This window comes from Bombus impatiens, unplaced genomic scaffold (assembly GCF_000188095.3).
Source record: "Bombus impatiens unplaced genomic scaffold, BIMP_2.2 scf_1417, whole genome shotgun sequence".
NCBI classification, from domain to species: Eukaryota; Metazoa; Arthropoda; class Insecta; order Hymenoptera; family Apidae; genus Bombus; species Bombus impatiens.
Window position 1 is genome coordinate 1 of NT_177836.1, and position 27,576 is coordinate 27,576.

At 38.7% G+C, this 27,576-nt stretch overlaps 1 protein-coding gene and 2 long non-coding RNA genes across 6 annotated transcripts in view; 1 reads left to right on the forward strand and 2 right to left on the reverse strand.

Annotated features, from left to right (window-relative positions):
- Positions 1–97: 97 nt before the first annotated feature.
- Positions 98–2,053, reverse strand: LOC105681611. Of its 2 annotated transcripts, XR_004462769.1 has the most exons (4): positions 1,939–2,053; positions 876–926; positions 498–566; positions 98–233 (listed from the first exon to the last, which is right to left on the reverse strand). It is a non-coding gene; the product is annotated as an uncharacterized LOC105681611 (long non-coding RNA). The 2 variants fall into 2 exon arrangements; XR_001102710.3 differs by lacking the exon at positions 1,939–2,053 and having other exon boundaries at positions 876–1,351.
- A 5,248-nt stretch (positions 2,054–7,301) lies between these two features.
- LOC112213846 lies at positions 7,302–9,853 on the reverse strand. The gene is made up of 4 exons (XR_004462770.1): positions 9,776–9,853; positions 9,074–9,210; positions 8,650–8,972; positions 7,302–8,050 (listed from the first exon to the last, which is right to left on the reverse strand). It is a non-coding gene; the product is annotated as an uncharacterized LOC112213846 (long non-coding RNA).
- Positions 9,854–10,837: 984 nt separating this feature from the next.
- Positions 10,838–27,576, forward strand: part of LOC100745555 (protein lozenge) — a 38,467-nt gene continuing 21,728 nt past the window's right edge. The window contains exons 1-6 of one of the 3 annotated variants that reach the window (XM_033323967.1): positions 10,838–11,215; positions 11,297–11,942; positions 12,903–13,133; positions 18,552–18,665; positions 23,757–23,867; positions 26,215–26,514. In XM_033323967.1, coding sequence (XP_033179858.1) covers positions 11,687–11,942; positions 12,903–13,133; positions 18,552–18,665; positions 23,757–23,867; positions 26,215–26,514 — 1,012 coding nt within the window. In that variant the 5' untranslated portion in view covers positions 10,838–11,215; positions 11,297–11,686. Of the gene's footprint in view, positions 11,943–12,902; positions 13,134–18,551; positions 18,666–23,756; positions 23,868–26,214; positions 26,515–27,576 lie in introns of all 3 variants that reach the window. The other 2 variants (XM_024371520.2, XM_003493947.4) reach the window with 2 other exon arrangements.

Below are 27,576 nucleotides of genomic sequence, written 5' to 3' on the forward strand. Positions count from 1 at the left end.
ACTAATTTCTACTAAATAAATATTTTTTCTAATAATATTCAATTTAGGAATGAAAAATTTACAAGTTTCCAAATTTTCAATCAAATTTTATTTTTTAATTAATAATAATTATCATGAGATATAAAAAATCGACTTAAATAAAATACAAAATAAGTAGTTACTTACATTTTTGGCTTTTGAAACACCACTAGGTATTTTCCAGGCAACTGGAAGAAGGGGAAGAAGTGGCATACCTTTAACAAAATATGAATTATTATAATTTATTTTGAGAAATACAGCGATGGTTGATCAAAAAATTTAACATAATAAAATATGAAACTCTATGAAGACTTAACTTTAATAGCAAAAGAAATAAAAATTCTAATAAACTATAATTAGAGTAAAAATTAAAATTCTAATATAAAAATCTAAAACTAGATTTTAGTTTTTAATTAATAATAATTGCAGCGAAATATAGGGAATAAAATTAATAGAATACAATGTGCAAAGATTCTTACATGTATAAATTTGAAACACCACTACATCCTTCCCAAAGAAGAGGAAAAATGATGGAAGTTATGAAAAACCTGTAACAAAACATGTTAAATATTATAAGTTGCTCTTGAAAACGTACTTGTGATTGTTAGAAAATTTAAAACAATGCAAAATAAAACTCTATTCAAACATGAAATTTTAATAATAAAAAGATTTGAAATTCTAATAAAGTTTAATTATTATATAAAAAGTGGAATTTTAACACAATAATGATAGACTTAGAAATTGAGGCTCTACGAATTTCTGAACGATACCAAACATTTTTATTGTGTACTTCAATAGCAAAATTTTAACATTTTAGTTCGATAAATAAATTAAAATGCAATGTACGAAAAACTTACATTCTTGAGCTCCAGGAAAGGCTTTATCCTCTTGCGAGACCTGCGACTCTACTACCGAAAACGAACGTGTAACAAAAAAAAAAAGAGTAATAGACTATTAACACGTCCGTTTAAGTCAAATGACAATTGGCGGACACACTGACTCTAATTTCGCGTCTGATTATTACAATTAAATTTAATGAAAGTTGTTATGTTCTAAGTCAATATTAAATGTGATTTAACGCAGCAAGCACTGACTCTACCAACCGCATTGCGCGCGGTTACAAAAATATTCTGAAAGAAAAACTTTATAAGAGGTAAGGGATAGGGAGTCGAGTGTTTGTTTACGAAAATACTGCTCTCTTAGAACTACGAATTAATCATTATTTATTTACAATAGGTAGAATCATATATCATATCAAGGAACGAAAATATACATAGAAATATCATACCAAGAATACGAAAGAAAATATATCGTTAATTTATTTAAAATATTTTTCAAATTGAATGTCCGCCATTACAGCTTCAAATATTTTATGTATTACGTGACTTTCTTCTAATGCAACATGGCGGACTTCTTCTGACCGTTAAACAAAGCTGCGCAATATGAAAAAAACGCGATGCGCAGAACCTGTCCAAACTTGTCTCTGATAGCGTACTTTCTCGAATGTAATAGAAGTTATTGAAGATGACGAAATTAATAGTCAATATTATATTACAGACAATTTACGAATAATGAAACAAAATGAAAAAGTTATTTGAATTTCTTACTCAAATGAAACAAAATCGAGAAAATCTATGTCAAATTTATGTTAAATAATCTTTTCAATTTCTTCGGAAACATAATTTAATATATTCGAAAGAAAAAAGTAATTTCTTTAATCTTGCATTTTTCATCTTAGTATTCTTAATTAACCGTAAATTTAGAATTTGTTATATTAGATATTAATTATGTTAATATCACAAAATATTTATAATAAATGGAATTAATCGCATAGTGAATAAACATTACCAATTACTTAACTAAAAAAGGGAAACAAACATATAAATACGTTTGCCTTCCTTAAAATAAATGAAATATTACCTCATTTCAACGAAAAGTTATCAAATTTATCGTTAATCACCATGGCGTCCTTTTGACCTCCATCCCGTCCTTTCGAATTTCGCAGCATCTCTCTAATAGTTTCAAGCTTCCTTCGGAATCAAACAATTGCAACCTGCGCAAAAAAAGAACAAAATATTAATACAAATATATAAAAAGAGAAAATTACTTGTAAATGGAACAATAATCAAAGTCAAATTGTCTTTCGAAAACACATTAGACGAGCTACCGGCAAATGGGGCAACCAAAAAAAACGGTAAAAAGAAAAGAAGGTAACTAAATAATAGATTATAATGAAGTATTAAAGAAAAATGTACAATTAAGTAAAAATAACGATAGCGTGAATTTAAACTTGGTAGAAAAATGTCTATGAAAGTACCAAAGATATTTGTCGCGAAGTGACACGAATAAATGTACGTCTAATCTCTCTGATTGCCCATACTTAACTGACTCCAGCACCGCGATTTATCCCGCGAATTTCGGCTGGCAGGAGTGGGGGAATTAGATAGCTAGTTAGATGCGTATGCACGAATAGGATTCGTCAAATTCCTGAAAAACCTATGTTCAAGGATATCTTTTCAGCAGTAAACATATTATGTCTCAAAAGAAAAAAAAGAAAATAATATATTAGATTGAGATGCACGTAAAAACTGACTAGTAGATAGAAAACTGAAGAAAGATAATTTTTCATTCAAAATAAAATTATATCTGGGCCGAAGGAACTGTGATTAACTTATACCTTGTACATACATATGTATACAGAAGAGCCTATATATACATATTTATTATTCTTTTATTTATATTTCATTCATTTAGCAACTTTCATCAATTATACGTATGTTAATTATACTTGCTGTTATTATTCATAATTGTTCGACTCTGCTCCCAGTTCCTTCCAATTTTCAATATGACAACGCGCAAAATAATGTAACTTCATATTTTAGTTCGTACAGCTGTCACTAGGGCGATGTTGGTGTAGGACCGTATCATATTTTAACAGTACCTGGATCCTATTTGGGTTTTCCTGTATTTCGATATCCGTTTATAAAGAAATAATATGCCACATCATTAAATTGTGTTAACATATTGTTGCTTTACTTCTAGTGGTTTTACCAATTTTGGTAGTTGGGTTAAATATAATGCCTAATCTCACTGTTCCATTGTGGAGGGCATAGCAAAGCTGATTTCTTACAAAATTAATATTTGACAACATAAAACACGAAATTCTATAAAGTAACAGGTTTATTCTGCATTATATCTGTACTATTGGCATTCTTTGATGTGATTCGTATCACTGGAAGTGCTGAGACTGTGATATAATTTTACATTAAATCGATAACGTTGTAAATGATATAAAAATATTAAGAAATTAACAGTTAGAGTTCTTGAATCATATATATATATAAATCACAAAACTACACTGGGTGTGAAATTTATTTGAAAGGCCTATTAACCATTATTAATAAGGATTTTCTGAATTCCGGATAATTTATATGTACAATTTACCCACTAAGCTGCGCTTCTTATTATCGACGTAATTGATAAAAAACGAACCATCTATACCATCCGACACTATCATTGATCTCAACATGTCGATACGCAACGAATAAATCGAAGCTCTTCAACAAAATAACAAGTCTAGATCAAATTTCAATCCTAATCTAATCAGTCTATATTAACAAATAATTGTAATTCTTACTTTAAACGGTATTAAAATACTACAAATATGTGTAATCGTTTTAGAGAATATTAAAGAATATTCCAAATCATTAATTCCTTCCTCATACCAAACAAGAACTGTTTATGAACTCGAAATCTAGTTAATACATGCTGATTGTACTTAATACGCATACGATTCAGTTCCAAGTCAAGCCAAATTCGTTTAATGCACTGTCCGATGTTCTTAATTTACGCTTTCCAATCCCTTCGTCGAAACGAGTGGTAAAGCTCATGCTTTAAAGCTCGTTTCCCCAAACAGGATGAAGCGCAGGGTATGTCTCACATCTGTATTGTTATCCTTTTGATGTCCTCCTCAAAGCTGGACCGCACCAGGCTTACACTGCCGTTCTGGTAAGCGCAGGGAAGCACAAACGATTTTCTACGGTCTAGTTCCATCATGTACTGTCTTCTACGATTAAATTACTATACTTCGGTATAACATATTTGCATCTTCATTCATCAGCTATATTTCACTTTAGGAAGTTTATAGAAAAATTTTAACGTTTTTTAAATTCTACTTGTTTCCACATCGTGAAGTTTAGAATGAGAATATCCAAATGGAAGAATAATAGTAGTATCCTATTTTCTAGCATATATACCCCGAGTTTTAGTTTAAAACTCATAAGTTTCTTATGGAGGTCTAAACAAATCTTAAATCCAACTTATTTCCATTCTGTGGAGCTTATAATAAAGATATCGAAATAAAAAAATAATGGCATTCATATTTGTAGCTCATCTTATCCTGTATTTTAAAGTTTAGGAGGAATTTTTAACATTTCTTTGAATTCAATTCTTTTCCATTTCCGAGATTTGAGATGAACATATTTAAATTAAAAAATAATAGTAGTTTCTATTTTCTAGATAAGAGAAAAGTTAAAAAACCATTCATATATAAGGAATTCAACAAAAAACTCTTGCAAGTTCGCTTTATGAGATATATTCGCTAGATGAGATATAACAGTTGATGAAAATGTTTCTATATACTACAAAAGGTGTCCATAAGATAGATTCTACTTTTTAACAAGATGAAGCAAAATTGTTGATGAAAATTCGGTTCGAAGGTACTTTCTGTAAGGCTGTTGTATATGATGGATGGTCGGAATACCAAACACAATTTACCGAAGACCGAGAATCAAGAGCCATCCCTGTATCCTCGGAATCTAGAATACAGTGGACACTAGAGAGAGGTAGTCGCACAGGGGGTTTATTAAGCTTATTAACGGACTATACAAGGGTGGATGTACATATCTACGTCGGTGGTCATGGAAAGTATGGCTAGCCAGAAGGGGTGCAAGGGTGGGAGATAATAGTACCTACGTGTGTGTGTCCTATCCTCTCATTCGTTTCATACGGCAGAAGTCGAGATTTCGGCTTGTCATACCTATAATTATCATTCCCCTTTGCGTTATTTCCTCTTCGTCTATTTAATTTCCACCTTCTCACTACCTTCCTCCAAATATCAAATTTAGTTCAATTTACGTTTAAATCGACTCACGAATTTGAACTAATTATACTGCAAAAGAGAATGTATGCCAGAAGAGTAACGATATTTAAAGCGGAAAATTCGAAAATTGAAATAAATTTTCCATTGTAGGTATAATACATACATTCATTATTACAAGGATACAGATATCTTTATTTTACACTCTTCGTATTCTTCTTAGAATTTTATGTGAAGTAATATGCAAGAGAATCACGAACACGATAACTATGAAAAAGAACAGCTGTCGGTGGAATTAAAAATATTACGATAATGATAATCATGCAGTCATTTGCCTTCTAAATCGACCACCCTCTTTCATAGGCCTGTTATATTCTTTGACTGCATCCCCTTCCTATAATCGCGTGGCCACCCTAGCGAGTATTATTAGCTGCACGCTTTGCAATTGGATTAACGGAAGCGGAATTGCATCGACGGAAACGGAAACGGCATGAATTGTTCCACATAGTCACGAAGGCCTACCACTTTTGCTTGTTTCATCTAATCGAAATACTTGCCAGTACCATGAGACAATTATTGTCGGATCACGATAATATTAAACTTTATTAAATCCAACATTAACAGTATCTTCCTCCTCTTCGTAAAGTTTGTAAAAACGATTATGTATTTCCAAAGTTCTATCTGTTATTAGGTTTCTGTTCTTTAAAAAGAACGAAGTCAATGATTTTTATTGAAATTTCTGTTGCCCAGTTTACAATATAATATCCAACATAATATTCATTGTTGTAAATTGTTACTAGAATATTCTTTCAATACTTCTACAATCTAATTCAAGATATTGGATATTTCTCTTGCGAAAAGGTTTTACAGAGGTATAAACAAATTACTAACTTACTTAAATGAAGCTGCGAAAGCTACCTCTATTAATTTTGTTATCTGTAACTCAAACAATCTAGAGCATCTAAGATATGCTTTATGATGAAACAGTTTATTCATAAAATTTCCAACGGCTGATAGTTTTTCAAGCAATGTTAATCGATTTTTTGTGAACTTTATGTTTTAATGATTAAAATATGTATATATATATACGTATTCAATTAACTAGTATTTATGAGAATCTCCAAAATATAGTTGTAAATACACAAGTAAAATCAACCAGTCTAGTAGAATTAAAGCTGAATTTATTAGATTCTCCAAATGAAAGATGTATCGAATAAAATATACCTATATGCCTAACACCTAGGAATAAAACAAACGATGGTACCTATTCAGACGATCCGAGAGTGCGTGAACGTAAGAACGAAGGGAGAACGGGTCGAAGGAGCTAAGGGTCGCAGATTTGGGTTTTACAGAAGAGAGGAAGAGAGGTCGTCTAATCGCGTCCCTAGTCCTGATTTAGGGCGGGATTTTAATTACGAAGGGTCAGTAAGTGCGGCTGTCCACTTGCCGTAAGTATTCCTCCCTTATTTATAGTTCATTAGCTCGGCTTTTACGCAAAAGGCAGATTAACTTACGTCCGGTTGTACGATCCCTTTTCTCAGACAAAATTTAACCCCGTAAAAAGATCTTTACACAATATTAATAAAATCCTCTTCACTATCTTTCATAATAATTTAGGAAACCTCTACTTACGATCTCTTTCTATCTATTTTCCATTGAAACAAAATTCCATAGTTAAAGGAAGCAAATTTTCGTGGACAAATCTTCGGAAGATTATTTCGACATGTACATGATTAATGAGTTCGAACATATCGCATTAAGAATTCTTCGATTACCAAAGTTATCAGGGGAAAGCCCTTTTCACGAGACACTATTTTCTGAGAATCGAGTTGTCGATAAGTGTGTCTTACGAAGCCCTTCCGGTGGCGCTGGCCACCGGTATCGTTTCCAAGCGATGTCGCCATCCTGATAAAAAGCGTAAAAAATGTTTCTGCTTTCCCTCCGCCCATTAATCTGTTATCTCGCTTACCTCATAACGAGCTTTACAATCCGACGTTACTTCGAAAATATCGCACAATTCCTATATTTCATTTAAAAAAATCGAATTAATTACTAATTCATAGGATAAGTAACAATCGCTATCTTTTACATATCTATAACCACACGATTCGTACAATTTTCTGTTAAAAGAAATCTACTAACTACAACACAATGCTACCAAAGAAAATTTATTTCAAAAGATCTCATCTTAATTGGTCATTAATTCACAAGACAAATAACAATGTCTAACTATTCCATCTATTAAGCATTCCTAACCACGAATTGAATTACCACATTATTTATACATTTTCTTATTAAAAGAAGCAAACTACCCAATTAAAAGAAAAAATCTCAACTTACAGATTAGAAAAATCAAGTAAAAAACAATGGGATTACATCATAGTCGAACAACCATAAACACACGTGACAACTGTGATAGATCTGGCCGGCGTCTTTCGCGTAAGTAATTGCGGTTTCACGACACGCAGACCCGATTTTTGCGGTAGATCGGTGTGAACCGACAAAACCGATCGGCGAGGTGTCCCTTGTCCGCGCTTCTCACTTTTAAAGACAGAGAGATAAGAAAACGCAGGTAAAATCGGCTACGGGTCGAAGCACCGTGCCACTTCCGAGGGGTTAATTACATTCTTGCGAGCCCCGCACGAACGAGTGAAACCGCATTTTGCTTCCTCGATTGCACTTTAGCAGACCACAGTGCAATAAACGGTAGCGTTGCGGGAACACGCCGACCGGAGACCTTTAAAGCGCCTTACACCATCTTTTCGCGTATGTATTCCGGGAAAATTCTTTCCAACTTCGACGAAGTTACGTATCAAGTAATATCGGTGCGTCGTCGGGCTGGATCGTTTGACTTCACCGGTTAACTTCAAAGGGTCAACGGTTATTTGATTACAGCTTACTCGAGTATTTTGTGGCAGTTCGGCGTTCTTGCAACTGGAAATTGAAAAGGATTGGTCAGATTATAGGATGTTGAAACGACATGGGAGAAATTTAAGTACTTCATTGAACTGTAAAAGCTATATACAAGACACATAGATAGTAATTTGATAGCTGATTTTCTTTAGAAGATGTAATAATAGAATCGTAAAGAATTTTCGAAATATGTAAAAGTTATCAAATTATTACTGTAATCTATTATGATACATTATTCTAGAACTACCATTGCTTTTCAAATTGGGGTACCTACCTACGGATGACGAATCTAAATTTCTAGACTTGGATTTACTAGAAAAAAAGAATTCACTAGAAATTTTGAAGAATTTTCAAGATATACAAAGATCATCAAACTATTATCATGATTTTAAACAATTTAGGAGAAAAACCAGTGATTTTCAAATTGAAGCAAGGAGGAATATCTGAAGAGAACTCGTCCAAACCTAAACCCTATCAATTATCATTACCAGCCAACTTATATGTCTAGTAATAATGTTTGGCGTCTGTGTAGAAGGTAGATACCTGACCAAAGATACAATTTTACAAAGTTCCTGGTGGATTGAATCTTGCAATAGATATCAGAGGTAACAGCTTCCTACCTTGGTAGAGTAGAGACAGGTGGGGGGTCACCGAACAAAGTTCAAAAGAGAGTAAAAGAGACGACGGGGGAGAAAAGGAGGAGGTTGAAGGTGGCGGTGGTACGAAGGAACAAAATCCCGAGGGTGGGGCAAACGATCCACGATGCGGGAGAGTCCCACCCCCACCTGCTCCCGCGATCACAGGCTCCGCCTCCAGAAAGCCGCGTGACGTCACACAGACACTTGTTACGCCTTGCTGATACACTGGGTTGCCACTTGGATCTTGTAACCTGGAGAAGTCACTTTTTTCAACCCCTATGAGCGACTTTTGTCCAAGTTTCAAACTACAAAAATCAAGATTTTTTTATTATTCCGTTCGTTTTCGTCACTTGGGGTTTATACAATTCTACGATATATTGAAATAGGTATTAGAGATGTAACTCACTAACTTAGAAAAGCCACTTTTTCCTATGATTAATTATCATCAGTTTTTAATGTATTCTCCAATTTATAAACATCAAAATATGTACTCTATTACTCCGTTTCCTTTCGCCAATGAGGTTTTATAGGGATCTGTTTAATCTGGAAACATCAGAATAAAGGTTAAGTGGAAAGCAAGCCATGATGAAAAACATTTGAATTTCCCTCGCTTCCCAGAAAATTGAATAACTTTCCTGATAGTGTATGCGAATATTATCCTGTTATATACTAGGAATTATTAGAATCCCCGACTATTCGACTATCAATTATTTCAGAAAAGGATATGAGCGTTTAACGCCATTCAGCAAGATTACGAAATCGCGGGTGCTGAAAGCTTGGCCCGCTTTGAAAAAGAACATGATAACACACGGAGTTTTGATGATACTTCCTCCTTATCGGTATTAGAACTAACTAAAAGATTATGTAGAGAAATGACTAATTAGCATGAATTAGTTCGACCATGTCAAATATTACATCAACGACATCTATATGTTTTATATATATTGGTACTACATGATTGGTCGAATCTAGTTTTGATCAGTTGCAAAATCGGGCTCACTAGCATATGCAAATATATTTATAAATGGATACAATTATAGATAGCAACTACGATGACACATGGGATTTTCCGTAAATTCGCTGTAGCCATGAAACAGGTTGGATTTACCTTTCACGATATCGAAATGGCCTTCAATGTATCTTTTCTCCTGTACAGCTGATTAATATACTGTATCTCTGGATTTTTACACATTATAAGGAACCTAAAAGTGAACGAATGGATACTGTTTTCAATTCTTTATGATTCAACTTTACTTCAAACTAACCTAATTATTGCATTGTTAAACTGAATGTGAATACCGTGGATACTAGTAATGCTTAATATTCTATGATCATACCTAAATGGTTTATGCGAAAGGTTAAACGAATGATCACTTTGTAACGCCACCTTAACGTGCACTTTACGATTCAACTTCATTTCGAGCTAACCTAAAGCTCACAGTGATAACATTCAGCACTCTTTTATATTAAATGATTTCTGTAATTCTTTTCTCAAAGCTACAATTATAATTTGAAACACTTACTTGTGCTGACTAAATTGTGCCAACGCCACTGACGCTTTCGATAATCGCAAGCAGTTCCTATCGAACGGCCTATAGATCGAAATCCTAGTTCCTTAGCCCGTGGCGCTACTTAACCTAATTTGCACGCACTTATTCAATTTGATTAAATATACAAAATTAAATACACGTACTACGTTCAGCAATTACGTTGAATAACGTTATGTGCACATATATTAAAAAGTGATGGTGTTTTTAAATTTACCTTGGAATATACTATTCCATATACTATACTTACTATACATACTATATTTGGAATTATTCATGTCATCTTGCAACGAGTGAAAGTAAATCATTTGCTCCTAGAGAATCGAACACTAATCGCATACTTCTATAACGAAACTAATTAACAGTTTGAGATATATTAAGATACTGAGTACATTAAAACCATTTGATCAAATGCAATCGATTACTAATTGATATGATCATTTGCCATGACTAACACAATTTCCCAGTAATTGAACAATGCAACATATTCGCCGGAAACTGGCGAAAAACTCTTCGCGTGAGAGAATAGACTGCGTATAAATAAGCCGAGAAATATGAAAACGCGAACACTGGCCAGAAAACGAGTGCACTCGATCAGAGGGCGGGCGATCTAACAGTGGGGATATGGAAGAGAGGAGGCGCGGCGGGAGGATGATGTCGACGGTGGGGAGCTTTGGAATTGCAAGGCTTAGGCCGTCCCGGGCCGCTTACGCGGAACACGCGGCTGAAGCCGCGCCGCCGGCATTACGTCGCGCACCGTCGACCGCGACTGACGTTCCTGTAATTGTGTTTCATTCCCAACCTCTATTTCGATGTACTGTGTTTTCTCGAATCTACAAACGAGCCTCGTCAAAAATCGTGTCTGCACATAGTATCGAATCTTTGTCGCGAAACAAAAGTGAAAGCTTCTCATTTAAGCTGTCATTAGACCAACTGGTGTCAGAGATTCGGAAACCTCGGCGTACCTCGCGTCCAGCAACCTGTAGGAGCCTCCAATCCGAGTAAAAACGTGTTACGTCATCAATAAGTGATCGTATAGTTTAATAACAAATCCTTGATAGATCGTGCATCGATCTCTGTAGTGACACCTCGCGGACTAAAAGTGCAATAGAGGGGAGAAACAGTTTCTGATTGGAGGTGTTACGTTGTTATTCGATAAATATTGTCATGGCGTTGGCGGGAAACGAGTAAGTTTAGGAGCTGTCGTTATGGAACTCGGAGAAATTTCGAGAACGCCGACAATACTTCGTACGTATTATAAGATACGATGAATGTGTCGGTAAGTATCCTGGATATCCATCGTGTGGACCAGAAGTGGAGAAGCAGCTGCTGGAGGAGGAGTTACTGGTAGCAGCCAGGAAGTAGATAGCAGGCTCCGGTGGAGTGTATAGATCGAGGAGGCAAGTGAAGTCACGACGTCTTGCCCGGAGGGTGCGTGCTTGGGCGACGAGGGGCGGCTACTGGCCGATGGGATGCATCTACCGGTGGGTTCCGTGGGCTGCGGGGAGAATTACGCCACCGTTGGATCCCACGAAGGCGCCGGCCCGTGCGGCCCCTCACTGGCGCCTCTCCAGGGGGTGAACACCAGGTACCAGCAGGCCGACGACGCCGACGCCGGGGGAGGAGGTGGCGAGATGAGCGAGGGTGCCGCCGTCGGCGAGCTGTGGTGGACCGAGAGACTCGTCGGCGAGGCACAGGCTGAACATCCTGGCGAATTAGTTCGAACAGGTTCGTAATATTTCTAACATTGAAATCAGTCTGTCTTTAATCGTTTATGGAAACTTTGTAAATTTATTACGGTATATTTGTAGTGACTGAAGTAATTTGTTTGTGAGGATGTATGGATGGATGTGAATATTCATATTGTTTGTAAACTAGGATTACTAGGTTAGTAAAATTGTCTGGTTCGTTTACATTACATTACATTTACATTAATATGTAATGTGTTTTTGAAGATTTAAATGATTTGTTTGTAAAGTATATGGATAAAGGTTTCTGTTGTTCCTTTCTTTCTGCACTTTTGAGTCCTTTGCGGTACAAGTTTTATAGTTTACTCGGTGAAAGGTGCGTGTTCGTCGTCGGTGGTCACCAATGTGTAGGAGGTTGAATGATGAGATTACTAGTAGGTGAAATCGTTAATGTATTTAACATTGTCAGTACAAAGTCCTAGTCGCGAAACGGCGTGTATAAAATCGTTTGGTCGCAGTTTATAATAATCCGTTTGCGATCGCGTCTGTTTATTTATAGTAGTCGGGGGGAAGTCGGAAGATTCAAATTTGTCTTTGTTTTACGGTTACATGTAGCGGAGTTTTCTATATGCAGTTTTCTATAAAATTTTCTATATGCAGTTGGTGAAATATCAGGTTAGTAAAAAATTATAATGTTTCTACGTAGATTCTTAGTCATATTAATCATATTTTAGAAGAAGACAAGAATAATGTTTGTACAAGTATACAATTAAATATGGCGGCCGAGAATAGAGTTAGATGAATTAAATTTAAGAACGTAAAAATCTTTATATAATTGTAAAATATCATTTTTCCCAAATATTAATTTAGAATATTCATTAGAAAAGTACGTAAAGTAATGCTTGTTACAAAAATTTAATTGCATCTGAAGGAACAGAACCAATTCTATCCCACCTGTCTCTACAGCAAAGACACTAATTGCTTTTATAATTTTTTGCAGGATCTCCGTATTTTCTATGCAGTCAACTGCCAACTCACTGGCGGTCCAACAAGACGCTTCCGGTGGCGTTCAAAGTTGTCGCCCTGGGCGAAGTCGTCGATGGAACTCTAGTGACAGTGCGAGCGGGTAACGATGAGAACTGTTGCGCCGAACTAAGGAATTCCACTACCTTGATGAAGAACCAAGTCGCCAAGTTCAATGACTTGAGGTTCGTTGGGAGAAGCGGCAGGGGTGAGTCTCTTAAACAGTTCTCTCGGTTCTCATCCTTTTTTTCAAATACATACATGAGACATAACCTAACCTTTATCACGCCATTAGATTTCATAGTGATATAAAAATGAAATTAATATCTCGTATCTCTAAATGTAAACTGCTGACATTATAATGTTATACCTGAAATATCTAAACTAAAATCATGTATGTCTAAATGCAAACGTTTTTTAAGATTCTACATTAAAAAAACACAACGGTTAGATTTGAAAATATAGATCAATGATTGAAGATAAATGATCAAAGCTCGAAGCAACTGATTAAACGAGCCAATAGAGAGAGTTAGTTTTGAGGTTTCGAGTGTCATCGTCAGTGGCAGTTTGCTTTGTAAGTCGTTGAAAAAGCAGCCAGTAAATTATCTGCACGAGAGAGGCATGTACCGTGATTTCGAACCCCCTAAAAGCACGGTTATTGTAATCATCATCGTCATCAACTGGCCTCAACCCCGCTTGACTCGTCTCTCGCTTTTAAACCCTCCGCATCCGCGAGTTCCCTCGCATCCCGCTGCCCCCAGAGTCATTACTCGATGTCCGCCGGTAGCCCCGACCTAGCATCCGAAACAACTGGCCGTTAATCAGAAATCATCGTCCGTCGGCCAGAGAGAAAGAGGCTAAGTCTCGAAAATCAGGCAAATCCGATCAATGTTCCTACCTTGTTTCTGTAAAACACAAATATAAATTTCTTTATTTTTTAGTTTTAAGTTTATTTATATTACTAATTTACTTTACACTTAGTTTCTTTAGTTAATATGCCTCAAAAGTTAATCGCAAGGCTTTCTAAAACGGATGTATTGGTTTATGATGCAAAACTTTCTATTTCAAAAGCAATATTAAGAAAGATTGTAATTAATATTATACAGTTATATGACAACGTTTATTTGCCGTACTGTTTTCTTTTACTTGTCAGACCTTTACACCTAACATTATTTCAGATTCCTTTAAGTATCTTATTTATACAAAGTGAATAATCTATCCAGAAACTTTTGCACATAACTTTAGATGTCGAATGTATTTTCTAATCATATAGTAGATTTATTATAAAATTTTTATATACATATTTCGTAAGCATGAAGAGAATTCCTTAAGAAGCGTTACTGTATCAATCGAAGCGTAGTTAATATTAAAAAAGTAAAACTAAAGCTTTCAACGCAATTTACTCAGTTAATAATTTTATCTTCGGATCCCTTTTTTGAAAAGCGCCTCGATTAAAGCAGGCAGAAACGAATAGTCTGAGAGTTAATTAGAAATGTTAAATATCTTCTTTACCGTTTGAACTTTATGTTAGTTAATTCGCTGTTTGGAAAACCGCAGTTGTTAAACTGCTTTAAAAGGTATAGATTAAGCTTCAATGCGGAAATTAAATCGTGTCAGCCGCGAACAAAGTTACACGTATCACGGGAACCGAGCTTTTAATAAATGATTGTCGAATGAATTGATCGTCCGGTAGCTTTTTAAATAATCCGTTTTTACGCCGATTAAGTCGCAGATTTCAGGGACGCGCGTGTACGTAGATCGGGCGACGATTATCTACGGACCAGCAGGTAAACTCATCGGGTTCTACAAATGCATTTTGCACCCCACGCACCGTACGATGCATTTATGAATTAACGAGCCGGACTGCTCGCGCTCGAGCTGTACGCCCGTCGATAGCATCATCTATGTTTCATTCGATTTCATCATGAAGTGCAGGGTCAGCGAGGTTCCATCCACCTCCTGACACCGGACACGCTATCCCCGAAATCAATTAGCGAAAGGGACACGTCCCTCGCCGGAATCCTTCGATCCCTTTGTCTAGTTTTTGGTATTTTTTTTCACTATCTCTCCTCGATAATCCGTAATACTCAATTTCGACGATTGACCAAACCACCCTCGTACCGGCCGCGACCGGCCAGTCTACCTACCCTCCTATCATCGAGGTTTTGTTTCCGCGACTTATTAATTTGATTGAATCCTACCGCACCGCTCCGATCTCCCCTCTCGATATTGCCGATTCGTCCAAGGAATTCGACGGAAAATTCGGAAGCGTCGAGCTTGAAATTTTCTCGTACATGAATATTAAGAATTCATCAAACCGAATCAAACGTGACCACCGTAGTCTGGTCAGACTAGATCGACTAATAATATATTCTAACAACAAAACGAAGTAACTACAACAAATCTTATCTAAAAGAAACATAAAATATACAAGATCAACGTTGTTGAAAGAGTTAAAGGAAGCAAGAGACTAGTAAGATGTTTGCAATTATCACCTTCCGTGAAGGCACGATATTTCTTCAGAGGATCGTAAACGAAAGGAAAGAGAGGTGGCTGGTAGCGCCGGATCAAAGAGAGGGGCTACAGAGGTTGAAACGGGCGTTCCATCATCGTCGGGACCGAGGCAGCCCCGTGCCTATAATTAGTAATATACCGCAGTCTATATCGACACGGCTGAAATTACCACCGATAGTAATTATTTGACAATTGCAGAGACATCCTGTTGCGAGACTCGGGACCTTCGTCCCCGTTCCACCGAACCCTTCGCTTTTCCATCCCAGCTCCTGGCTCTCCCACTTGGAGAGAGAGTAGCTACCTAGCCCTACGCGAGAGAGACCTCGTCTCTCTGCTCTCCCTTCCCCCTCCCTCCACCTCGGTGCCACGAGTATTAACGGACGGTTTCGAGTGGTTTCGGATGGTTGTGTGGGCGGTTTGGGATGGCGTTCATCTCATCCTCGGCACCGTTGGAAACGCACCGACACATCGAAGCGAGCCGGAGTCGCGCTGGATAACCGGCGATGTGGTGCACGTTATATAGGTGGCACATACGCGTGGCCCGGTTTTGTCTGTCGGTCTGTCCGTCCGTCGTTCGCGAATGCACAGCCTGGGTGTCCTGTCTCTGCAGATGACCGTTCCCATCATCGAGTATTAACCGCAGGTCCGGCCATCGGTGGGGGAAATCGGCCGTGCGGCATTATTAGCCCCAAATGCGATGGACTCGGACGATGGAGGGAAAGGGGCATTCGGGTGTCGTGCGCGGATTCCCTTCCTATCGTCGCTTACGATATCGCTTCGGTCAGCTTCCGATACTTTTCACGCTTTTTTTTCACCCGTTTACATTCAACCCTCTTTTACTTTCTTATAATGGCATCCTTTTGCAACCATCTGGATTTTGTAAATTATACATTGAAATTAAATGGCGTTCTTCGAGCCCAAGGCGTATCCTTGAATAGAAAATCGTCGAAACATTCTGTAGTGTCCAGCATAACAACGAGCGCTTTACTGTCTAGACAAATTTGCTACATTTACAACCGTCGAAAAAATTGTATTTCCTGTCCGATCCATCAACGACGAACGTTGTCATGCAGGCCGCGGTAAGAGCGAAAAGACAGACGTAACGGCGCGCGAATGCGATCGATGCGGCTAATCGATTTTAAAGCGAAAGCCAGAAAGAGGAACCGCGACACGCGCGATTTTTGGTGTTCTGAAACGAGCCACTTTGCGCTGGACCGAAACGATGACGATAACAAGGATGCAATGACGGGCGCGAGAGCGACAGCATCGCGGGCTCAGGGGCTGCAATGGGGGCAAAAGGGGTGGAGGGTGAGCGGCTGCACGCGGGGGAGAGGGCATGCTATAACTAGGATATAACGCCGTGCCTCTCTGCAGTCAGTTGCAGCTCCCGGGGGTGGCGGGGTTGGGGGTGTTTGATGCCGGTTATCATGTTGACAGACACAGCGAGGTGGACCAGGGTGCACCAAGGGGAGACAATTACAAATCGTTGACGTTTACGCCAACACAAACGACTATATGTCCGCGACACGTTAGATATCCTCTCTTTAACACAAACGAAGGGCCTTCTTCGTATTTTCTCGGGTGTTTGTCGAATTTCATGGCCCAGATCTTCTTCCAGTTCCATTTAGATGTCGATGGTTTGGCAGATCGCAGAATTCTTTTCTTGAAACTTTGGAAGGAAAACATTGATGTTAAGTCATGTTCTTAATTTTTTACGCGAGAGTAACTCTAAATTTCAGTATGTTGTATGTCGATCCATCACATGTCTTAAAAATTATCTCCTTATTTTTTATCAATAACAAAAGATTGAAAGCTATCAACAGTTACAGGTACCTTTGATCATGACAGCCGTGTTTCATGTATCCGTGTTCCAGTATCAATGAAATTTCCAAATGTTTTATATAACATACATGATATTACACGTGAACATTGGCTGTATTAATTGTTCAAATACGTTCGCGAGCCACTGTTTATCGTATTAAAATTTATATTTTTAATCATAAAAGTAATATTAAAATCGGAAAATGAACCAATAATGGGATTCTTCTCTTATCACCTTTATTTTTTATCCCAGACTGAATTGCAACAAGACGATCAACACCTCCTTCCTATAAAGGCAATCTATTTTTAAGTGGACCGTGCCGACACAAAGTAACTCGAGAAGAACCATGGCTATAATCCAGTTGACTTTAGCATCCGAAAAAGACAAGGGGTTGTTTCGTTGGAACAGGCAGCGAATTACCAAATGCATATTAGCGTGCGATGGGCCGTTTAAGAAAGTGTAGTCAATCTCCGCGACGGACGTTTATGGAGAGGGAATTAATATACCGGACCTTCAACTTCGAGACCTTCGTCGGTGATATATGCACACTGGTGCTCCACCCCCGGAACGTCCTTTTCTCTCCCGCTTTAGAGTCTGCGCGCTCTAAGAAACTCGCGGTCTCTCGAAACCTAATGGACGTGGATGTAATTGCGGTACGAAATCGTAAAGTATTTAGATCGAGATTCGCTCGTGGCACCACTGACCACAGAATATAGGTCTGTCGCGAATTTGTTTGCAACTCGATAGGTAATAAATTCCTCTTCTAACTAGAAATGTTATTACTTCTTATTACAGAATGTATATTATACAAAATTTAATTCGTTAGAATACAAGAAATATTATTCGAACGTTTCAGTAAATTTACATTTCGATCGATAATTAATTGTTCTTCTAACAAGGCTTCTAACAAACTTCTAACAAAAAGATTCATTCAGTATCTTCTTGTCTATAAGATTTCTTTAACTGTGAAATTCGATTGGTGATAAATTTCTCTTCTAAACAGATATTTTATTGTTTCTTTTATATAAAGAATCATTCTCTTGTATTGAAAATGTTCTGTCTGCCATTTCGAAACCGAGGTTTTATTATTTTCCTTGTGCCATCTTTACTTTGCTCCGTTCAATTTAAAATATTTAGCTACAGCCTGTAAAACTGAACAGGATCCTAGCTACATATGTAATAACGATATATCTTTACAAAGGAGTAGTACTTAACTTGATACTTTATTTTTAACTAAGGGAGGTACATATATATATCGTTCTTTTATCATATTCGATTTTTCTGTTTTAGGAAAAAGTTTCAGCATCACGATTACTGTATCAACGACACCACCCCAAGTGGCTACGTATACGAGAGCCATCAAGGTGACCGTCGATGGACCCAGAGAACCGCGCTCCAAAACGAGTGAGTAGATCAAACACTTTCCATTCTCTGGTAGGCCGTGGATCGCGAGATCTATCCGCGGCCACCGGCTGCTACTATCCGTGGATTCCCTGAAAATGTACCGATAATTCAACGAAAGTCCCTATACGCGGTAATGGGAAGTCATTACCGAGCAGATGGTGCGCGATGATGCAGTGGTCGACGTGCGTACCGCGCGTATGCGTGTTTTGGGTTAGCTATTCACCAAGCTGTACTACATAGACAATGCTTTTACCAGCACACTGCCGCGTGAAAAGTAATCCACTTACCGTAATATACTATGAAAACCTCGAAAAATATCCGTTAATTATCGATGCTTGACCATGCTTAATAACGGTGTCGTATGATGCGTATTTGCGATACCGGCTTGATATACAAATAACTGAAACCATCGTTCAATACGCTGTATTCATAGCCTTTTTAGAATTTGGAAAGAAGAAGGGCTAGCTTGACATTTTTCCAGATATCCTTTATGAAACTTGTCTTAATCGAGCGAAGATTAATTCACGAGTTGATGCATTTTTGTTTAGTTTGAGGGAATGCAGGGAACATTGGTACGTTTTAAGAAACACTATGAAATCCTCCAAAGGAAAATCATATGCCTCTTTAAGTTTGAAAAAAAGGAAGAAAATTACTGGGAAATCTTTGCAGATATTCTATAGGTATAAAAAATTACGTTAATCGAGCGAACATTAATTGAGAAGTTCCTGATGCGTTGCTCTCACTTTGACATCTGCAGAGCAGAGAAACGTACACATATTGAATATTCGGAAACCACGGAGACAACTGGAACGGTGAAAAGCAGGAAAACAATGATTATTCCTGCAATTATTTGAAAATAATTTTGTTGAATCTGGAAATATTCAAACTTCAGCAGTTTTTGATTATCCATTATCGGTTTCACATAATGGTTCCACAAAATGTAAATTTATTTCCATAAATATTTTTCGATGATGCTCTCGTCGACGGGCGGAGGGAGAGAGAGAGAGAGAGAGAGAGAGAGAGAGAGAGAGAGAGAAATTCAAAAAATACAGAACGATTGTTCCAGCTTAAGCGAGTGCCACCAATTTCAGGCTTCCATCCGTAGAAAAAAATGCCTGTTATTTCGATATCAGATTAATAGCCGCTGCGGAGTCGACCACGAATACGGCAGCTTTTTGCGGACGTTTCGCATTTGTTGTATAAAGTATTGATAGGCGTAGGACGATGCGTGCCCGTCGGTCTCGCAGATTTTTTTTTCACCGCTGTTGTTTTTCGAAATGGTCCAGCGTGATTGATTTTTCTAACGTTTTTATAGCTCGCTCACGTTCTGCCGGTCAATCGATATAGCACTAAGCGTCGAAATCTATAATACTCGTGAAATTTTCTGTAGAGGCATACAATTTTCACAATCGAAGTTATTTAGGATTTGACTTTCGTCAGATTCGAAGACAGGATAGAATTTTCAACTATTTATCTGTTAATATATAAAAACTGACAGTTCTCTGTACGCGCTCGACATGTTTGATCGCATGTATTTCGGCCGGGAAAAGTCAAAACAAGCAAATTGATGTTTTTTTTCGTTGCTTTAACGAGTAACCTATGGAAATCAACGGAATATCAAAAAATCATTTATGGAAACAAAAAACGTAAATTATACGTAGATATTCGAGCTTAATTTCTCAAATAGGTTCTATCATAGATACTCTGTTTAATTTTTAAGACCAATTAGACAATTTAATATACGAGTGACCGTCAACTTTTTTCTCTAGTTTTTATAAATCCAAACTTCTTCAGTTTAAGAAGATAATCGACTTTTATGGCAAACAAAGTGCTTCGATATCAGAAATCATCCACCGAAGACTAAAAAAATTAAATACCTGCTTAAAGATCATCGATTTCTGCTGGAGCTTTTACAGATCCAAGTGGATGATTGGACAAAACAGAAACAATTTGACAATTCTGAAACCATCAATCTCTTCTTTACTTCTCAGAGATCCAAGCTTCCTCAGCTGAAGCGCTTAATCGACTGTTTGAATAGCATCATCCAGAGAATAGACAGACGCGCGACGCGTGAAAACTATTCCAGACGGCAATCGCCGGTCGGACTCCGTGGCGGATGAAAGGAATCGGCTTCGAGACAGGACACGCATCACGACATATTGCATACACGAGTTTTGGGCAGCGATGGCGTGGCTCCTCCTGGCCCTGGCACGCACCAGGGACAATCTATGTAACAACCAGCGTACGAGCGCCGTCGGGCAAAACAACCGGCGCTTTCATTGTCCTCGCAACGATGCGAAGCGCGCCGCTCCGCAGACACCTGCCGGCTATCATTATTGCGTGGATAATCGTGAGCTTTTTGTTATCGAAAATCACCACCCCTGCCCGCCCCGTTTTTCGGCTTTGGTCCCTCTTTTTCCCGTCTCGCCTCGACCGGCTGTTTCGCTGGTAATCGTGCAATTTCTGTAATTCGCCGGCCCGTCAGCGCGTGTAAATACTGCAAACGCGGCTACCGTGGCCTGGAACGACACGTAACCGGATTAACGGACTTCCAAGGCTGCGACAGCCTGACCAGAACCGTTTGAACGCGTTAGGAACGCGTTTGAGAAAGGAAGTTGGCAAGAATTTTACCACCGTACTTCCTTAGGAGAAGATTAAAAATTTCCTCTCGTTCTATCTAGGAAATTTCTTAACGTATACGTTATTTTCAAAGAAACTACGAACGACGAACTGTGACAGCTTCATTCTAACAATCGCTCCGTTCTGAAAGTAATAATTCTTCTAAAACTGGAGTAAGGAAAGCAAATAGTCGTTAGTTACACAACCTTCGTATCTTCCCTAACAATTTCTATTCGAGTATCGATGCTTACAGCTGTATTACTCTCCTATCGATATACCATACAGGCTGATGGTAGGAGAACTTACGTCGATGACAATGTAAAGTATCATTAGACTAGTTTCTCATTCTGATTCCTCCTCGACTGTGGAAAACGTTCAACCAATTTCTCGATCATGCCTGGAAACGAAAACGAATGGAAAAGGTAGCCATGAATCGGGTGGAACGACCGGAGAAAAGGGAACGAAACAAAGTGGCTACCGGGTAGCCGTCACCGTGGCCGAAAATCATCGAAACGTTCCCGGCAAAACAATATCGATGGATCGGCCGCTGTCAGTCAAAGGTTGAAATTGAATTTGCTTGTCCAGTAATTGCTCCGCGTTTGGAATTTCGATTAGACAGGAATACACGACGCGTTCGTCTCTCTCGAAATCATTTTCCCTTGCCCTCGTAAAAAAACCCTTTCCAAAGCCATACACGTTCGTTCCAAGCTTAAGTGTTGCAACCGTGATTCAAAATATCAAAAAATCCATTTGAATTCTTAAACAACTAGACTAAAACGTGGTTGCAGCGGTGTATTACAGCTTATAAATATCAAAATCGGTACGATCATGGATTGGAAAAGCACGTCTCGGGGAGATGGAGAATTTTAGAGCGAATCGGAAGCAGGTTCATCCAGATAGATCGAGAGAAATCGCGCGTTATCGAACGATATTACTCCCAGTAGCCGTCCATTGAAACTATAGAGAGATTGCAATTGAAAGACATTACCGGATGATTGGAAAGAATCCTTAGATCGAGATACTGGATCACTTGTCTCGATGAATTCCTTGTTTGTATCCACCGATTCGTCCAAGTATCGTCGTTGTTTGTATCTACCAATTCATTGACAGTAGATTAGAATTCTAAAGCACAAAAAGAAGTGAAAATCGTCATTAAAGTACAGTTAGCTTAGAAACAGTTTGATGATACCTATCTCCAGTGGATCAGCGATAAATGGTGTGTTTTGGTGTTCATTCGCGAATCATCAAGGTCCTACTCGATAAGTTTTGCATCTTTTCTAATAATTCCTTTCTAAATCGGTTCTTATATTCACATTATTGCTGTGTCAATTTATCATAAAGCTCGATAGTACGAAAATATAAATCGTACGTAGTACTGTCAGATCAGGTAAATAACGAAATTATTTTAAGTAACGGGGCTCGACTGCTCCGAGCTGATTGGCATCATTGAAGAGCAGAACCTTGCTTTGTCCTTCTTTCTGAGAAAAGGATATTTTTACCATAAATTGTCACGAAGCAGAAAAGTCTAGCAAATAGAGAGAGAGAGAGAGAGAGAGAGAGAGAGAGAGAGAAGGAGAGAGAGAGAGAGAGAGAGAGAGAGAGAGAGAGAGAGAGAGAGAGAGAGAGAGAGAGAGAGAGAGAGAGAGAGAGAGAGAGAGAGAGAGAGAGAGAGAGAGAGAGAGAGAGAGAGAGAGAGAGAGAGAGAGAGAGAGAGAGAGAGAGAGAGAGAGAGAGAGAGAGAGAGAGAGAGAGAGAGAGAGAGAGAGAGAGAGAGAGAGAGAGAGAGAGAGAGAGAGAGAGAGAGAGAGAGAGAGAGAGAGAGAGAGAGAGAGAGAGAGAGAGAGAGAGAGAGAGAGAGAGAGAGAGAGAGAGAGAGAGAGAGAGAGAGAGAGAGAGAGAGAGAGAGAGGGAGAGAGAGTATCTTCGTACAAGAATGAAAAGGAAAAAAAGGAAATATTCGACTTCTCTAGAGTCTAGACTGACCTGTTTTCTATACCATGGAGGAATAGGAATTTTCTTTATCGTTCCTTCCAAGAAAAGGACCTTTTCTGCGATAAATTTTTACGAAGGAGGAAAATCTAGCAAATAGAGAGAAAAATATTTTTGTACGAAAGCAAACAGGAAAAAAGAGGAAAGATTCGTGTAAAATTCTCGAAATGCTGGCAGACCACGACGTGAAGGAGGACGTAAGACGAGCGGAGGGAGGGGTCCGTTATTAGAGAGGAGGAAAAAGCCGCGCTATTTCCGTCCTCTGGGGCTGCCACACTTTGATTAGATAAGCCCACCACTCGTGCTGCGGAGATTGGAATTATTGTTCTCTCTCCCTCCCTCTCTCTCTCTGTCTCTCTGCTTCACCATGTTCAACGAACAGGCGAAGGGGCAATCGGTGAAGGTGTTATATCACGATCGTTCTTGTTTATTGTAATTAACTGCCTTTCCGCTTCTAGATTCGGATAGCAGGTACGTTTTCAGATATCCCGAACAGGCACGACGCGATAGCGAAGTCAAGCCTTGATGATCTAACATTCGAAGAGATCCTTGGTGCTCTGATGTTGGATCGGTCGAAGAACAATCCTCGTTCAGGTGTGTTAGATCCCCTTACGTAGTTGTGAAAAGCGTGAAACTAATTAAATACCGTGACTCGTGTATCAACTCACTTCTTTCGTCCTTGTTTAGTATATTCCATGGTCCTGATTCTAGTCGTTTCATTTTTTTCGCTATTGTTGACAGACATAGAAATCCGAAGAAAAGTTGTGGAAATTTAATATTTATAAAACTTACTGTCGTAGCAAGTCGCTTCTTTGGCTCTTGATATATTTTACGATCGTTACGCTCTTCTCTTCATTCTTCTTTAATAGAAACATTATTTAATGGAAACATCGAAGAAAGCAAAAGAGATTGTAGGAAAAGAACCTCGAGGAAAGTAGTTATGAGAACTTAAGCAAATACATTTTGTCGTATCAAGACACTTTTTCCTGTAATATATTCGATAATCATATTCCTGATCTTATTTCTTTTTAATAGAAACATCAAACACTAGAAGACACAGCGAGAAATCGAAAAGAATCTCTTAGAGAAGAGTTCAGAGGGAAAATCTCTCGAAAGGTGTAATTGAAACCTCTGCCTCGTAGAAAGGACGAAAGCGCGCTGCCTTGCTCTCCTCCGTCGCAATCCGTGATCCATTCTGAATTATCCGCCGCCGTGCTACATCCCATTCTACTTTGCTCCTCTTGAATGGAAACACCTCGGCGAGCCATCCAAAAAGAGTGTCGGCCGGTACGTTTGGAGCATTACGAGCGTCCGGTACGTGAGAAGTCGTGGGATCCGGTCGAGGAGCTGAACACAGAGCTCCCTTGTTTCTCCTGGCCCGGTGATCGTGGTAGTCGGTAGCGAGGAATAATCTTGTAGGCATCGGTTGGCGCACCGGAGCTGACCATCTGGGCTCACCGACAATTTCGTGCAGTTTGCGGTCGAACTTTATTTGTCGTTCGCCCTCGTGGCCGAAGTTTCTCTCTTCCTCTCACAGCCGAGCGTGTTTTCTTTCCTCTTTCAACTACTATTCTCGTCTTCCTTTTCGTTCCTTCTCTCACTGGAGGAATAACAATTTGCGCCTCGCGAGCTCCCATTCTGGGCTTCCTCTTCTGATTCCGAGAGGAAAGGGGAACGTGCTCTACATCTCTCGATCGACGCCGATCCTCTGCAACCGTGTGCTCTTCGAGCGAAAAGTGGAACGGGAAGATCTTTTTTCAAGGAAACGTAAAGGAGAAAAATTATCCAGAGCTTCCTATAACGATCGATATTTCGCGAATAAAATGCCAGAGGTTATATAGCCTAGTGATTTTGCCACTGAATGTCCTGTTCAGTGATTACGTAAGCACTCGAGCCTATGCACGTGGCGCATAATGTGCATCGCCGTATAACGATACACACGGACTGCGTGCATATTGCGATCCGCCCCAATAGAGAATCGCCATGTTCGCTGTGTATACTATGCAGGCAACGCGATACTTGGCTCTGCCAGAGCTCCATCAATTCACCGGCGGTGGTTGGAATGTGCGAGGAATGCTATTGAAGTCGATCGAGACGCGAGCCACTCGAATTTCTTAATTATCCCTCTCTATTGGACTAATTGCACAAACATATGTCTTCCTTGTCCCTCTTCGTCCAGGATGCTGAACATCCCTGCTTTGGATAGCAAGATTATCCAATCTTCCTTGCGTCTTTGCGCGCTTCTACAAGTCTCTTTATGTTTACACTTTGAATTGTTAATTCAATTAATTGTTAATCGTACCTGATTCTATTGGCATCGTATTCTTATATTTCAACCTTTCTCTCGTTTCACTCAAAAGGAAGAATTTGCATAAATACTCGTTGATGCATGTGAAATGCGCAGTCGTTTTTGCAAGTGGAAATTTAATCGCACGTAATTTCCGTCAAACATTATATTTTTAATTGGGGAAATTACCATATGAGTGTTTACTAATTAGTTTAGTTATGGTGAGTTTATAAAAATGATCAGTTCTCTGGTCCAAAGTTTCTTGGAACGTAGCTGTTACAGTTTTCCTTCTACTTGAAATAGAACAAATACTTGAAATAGAGCAGAAAATGGTTTTAACTTTTCACATTTCACAAATAGTACATAAATTTATATTTCCAGAAACTTCATGGTAATTTTTCAGATTACATCTTCTTAACATTGAATGTATGTGACTTATAGCAGATTTTGGGAAACAACATTTTATATGCACCAACCCAAAATGTTTTAATCTTAGAATTAGAAAAATTCGCAAGTTTGGATCGAAAAAGACTGAAAGAATGCAATAAGATTAAAGTTGCCTTCGGTTTCGTTTAGGATATAAATAAATTCATTGACGCATAAAATGCTAAAATTGGAGTAGAACTGGAGAGAAACGTGTTATTTATCTTTCAGGGCAGACACACATTCCTGGATTGGCGCGAGTTCCCGCATTATCCCGAGTTCCTGGACTGGCACGAGGGACCTTCCCCGACGCACCAAGCCCGTTCACTCCCTACCTACGGGAACCAGAGCCGTACAGGAGGAATAAGCATCACGTCGGCAACAACGTCACCGCGAATTCGGTTAGTGGTGCCTGTACCAACCCCAACAACACCGATCCGACCGCATCGCCTGCTTCCAGTACACACCTCGGGGCTAATAGTGGCTCCTCGGCTCATCAAGATTGCTACAAGCACAGTCCTCAGCATGGTGGTGAGTCTCACACCTTTCACTATAGCTTTCGTGCCTCTTTGTCGACTTTAACGCTGTAACAGCAGGCTAATTTCCAACATATAGCGTTGTTCATAAGTTTTAGGACGTCTATGTGATGTTACGTTTATTGGAAGATTCTGATAGATTTTACTTTATTTGGTATCTTATATCGTAAGATGCGAATTTTGAAATATATGTGTATATTACATACATGGAATTTGACTGCATAATGTGAATAAAATGACAAATTTCTGTTAAAATAACTGCAAAATAGAAGCGGTGAGAAATTTATACTTGGTGCCTCGATATAGCTGGTAGCGTAACTTTCAGGTCAATAATTAATAAAGTATGGTTTAGGTCGTGTCTGTTGGACAATTTAATATCCCAAAATATTTGAAGTGGGAAGGTAGAGCTAATAAATAAGTAAAGAGATACACAATATCGTGCACTAGGAATTAACACACACCTGACGCTAGTGTAACATAGTGTTAAGCTTTGAACACTCGTGAATTTCACGAATCATTCTGGTATTCTGGTAATAACGACTTGTTTTCTAAATTATAATTAGTTTAATCGAGATACAGATATAAGACAGTTTCCTTCCCGATTTCTCGATACAGTGGATTACAAATATGGACGAAACGGATCGGTTAGAATCAGAATATCCAAGCTACGTGGCTAATTAATTATCAGAGCTACTTGCACAATTGTAGTGATATTTTTAGTAAGATCTTACGAGTCACGTAAAACTCTTTCCGGCCATGCAACGAAATTCGTTAACTTGTGACTTGTGAATTTTCTTCAGTTTTCATTCGCATTTTTTAGATTCTAAGGCTAGTTCGATCGAGTGAGTGCGAGAAGATAGAGGCCGTGTCTTCCGGTCTGTTTGCTCCTTTCGTTTCGATAGCGGATACTCTTCGGGCATCATCATCTTTCGCTCACGACCAGCATCCTCGTGGCTCGTGGAGCGACTCGAAACTACGCACAAACCCCACCCAACCCCTTCTCCTCTATCAAAATGGGGAGGAGGAGAGGCGATGGCGAGGGATCAAGAGGAGGGGG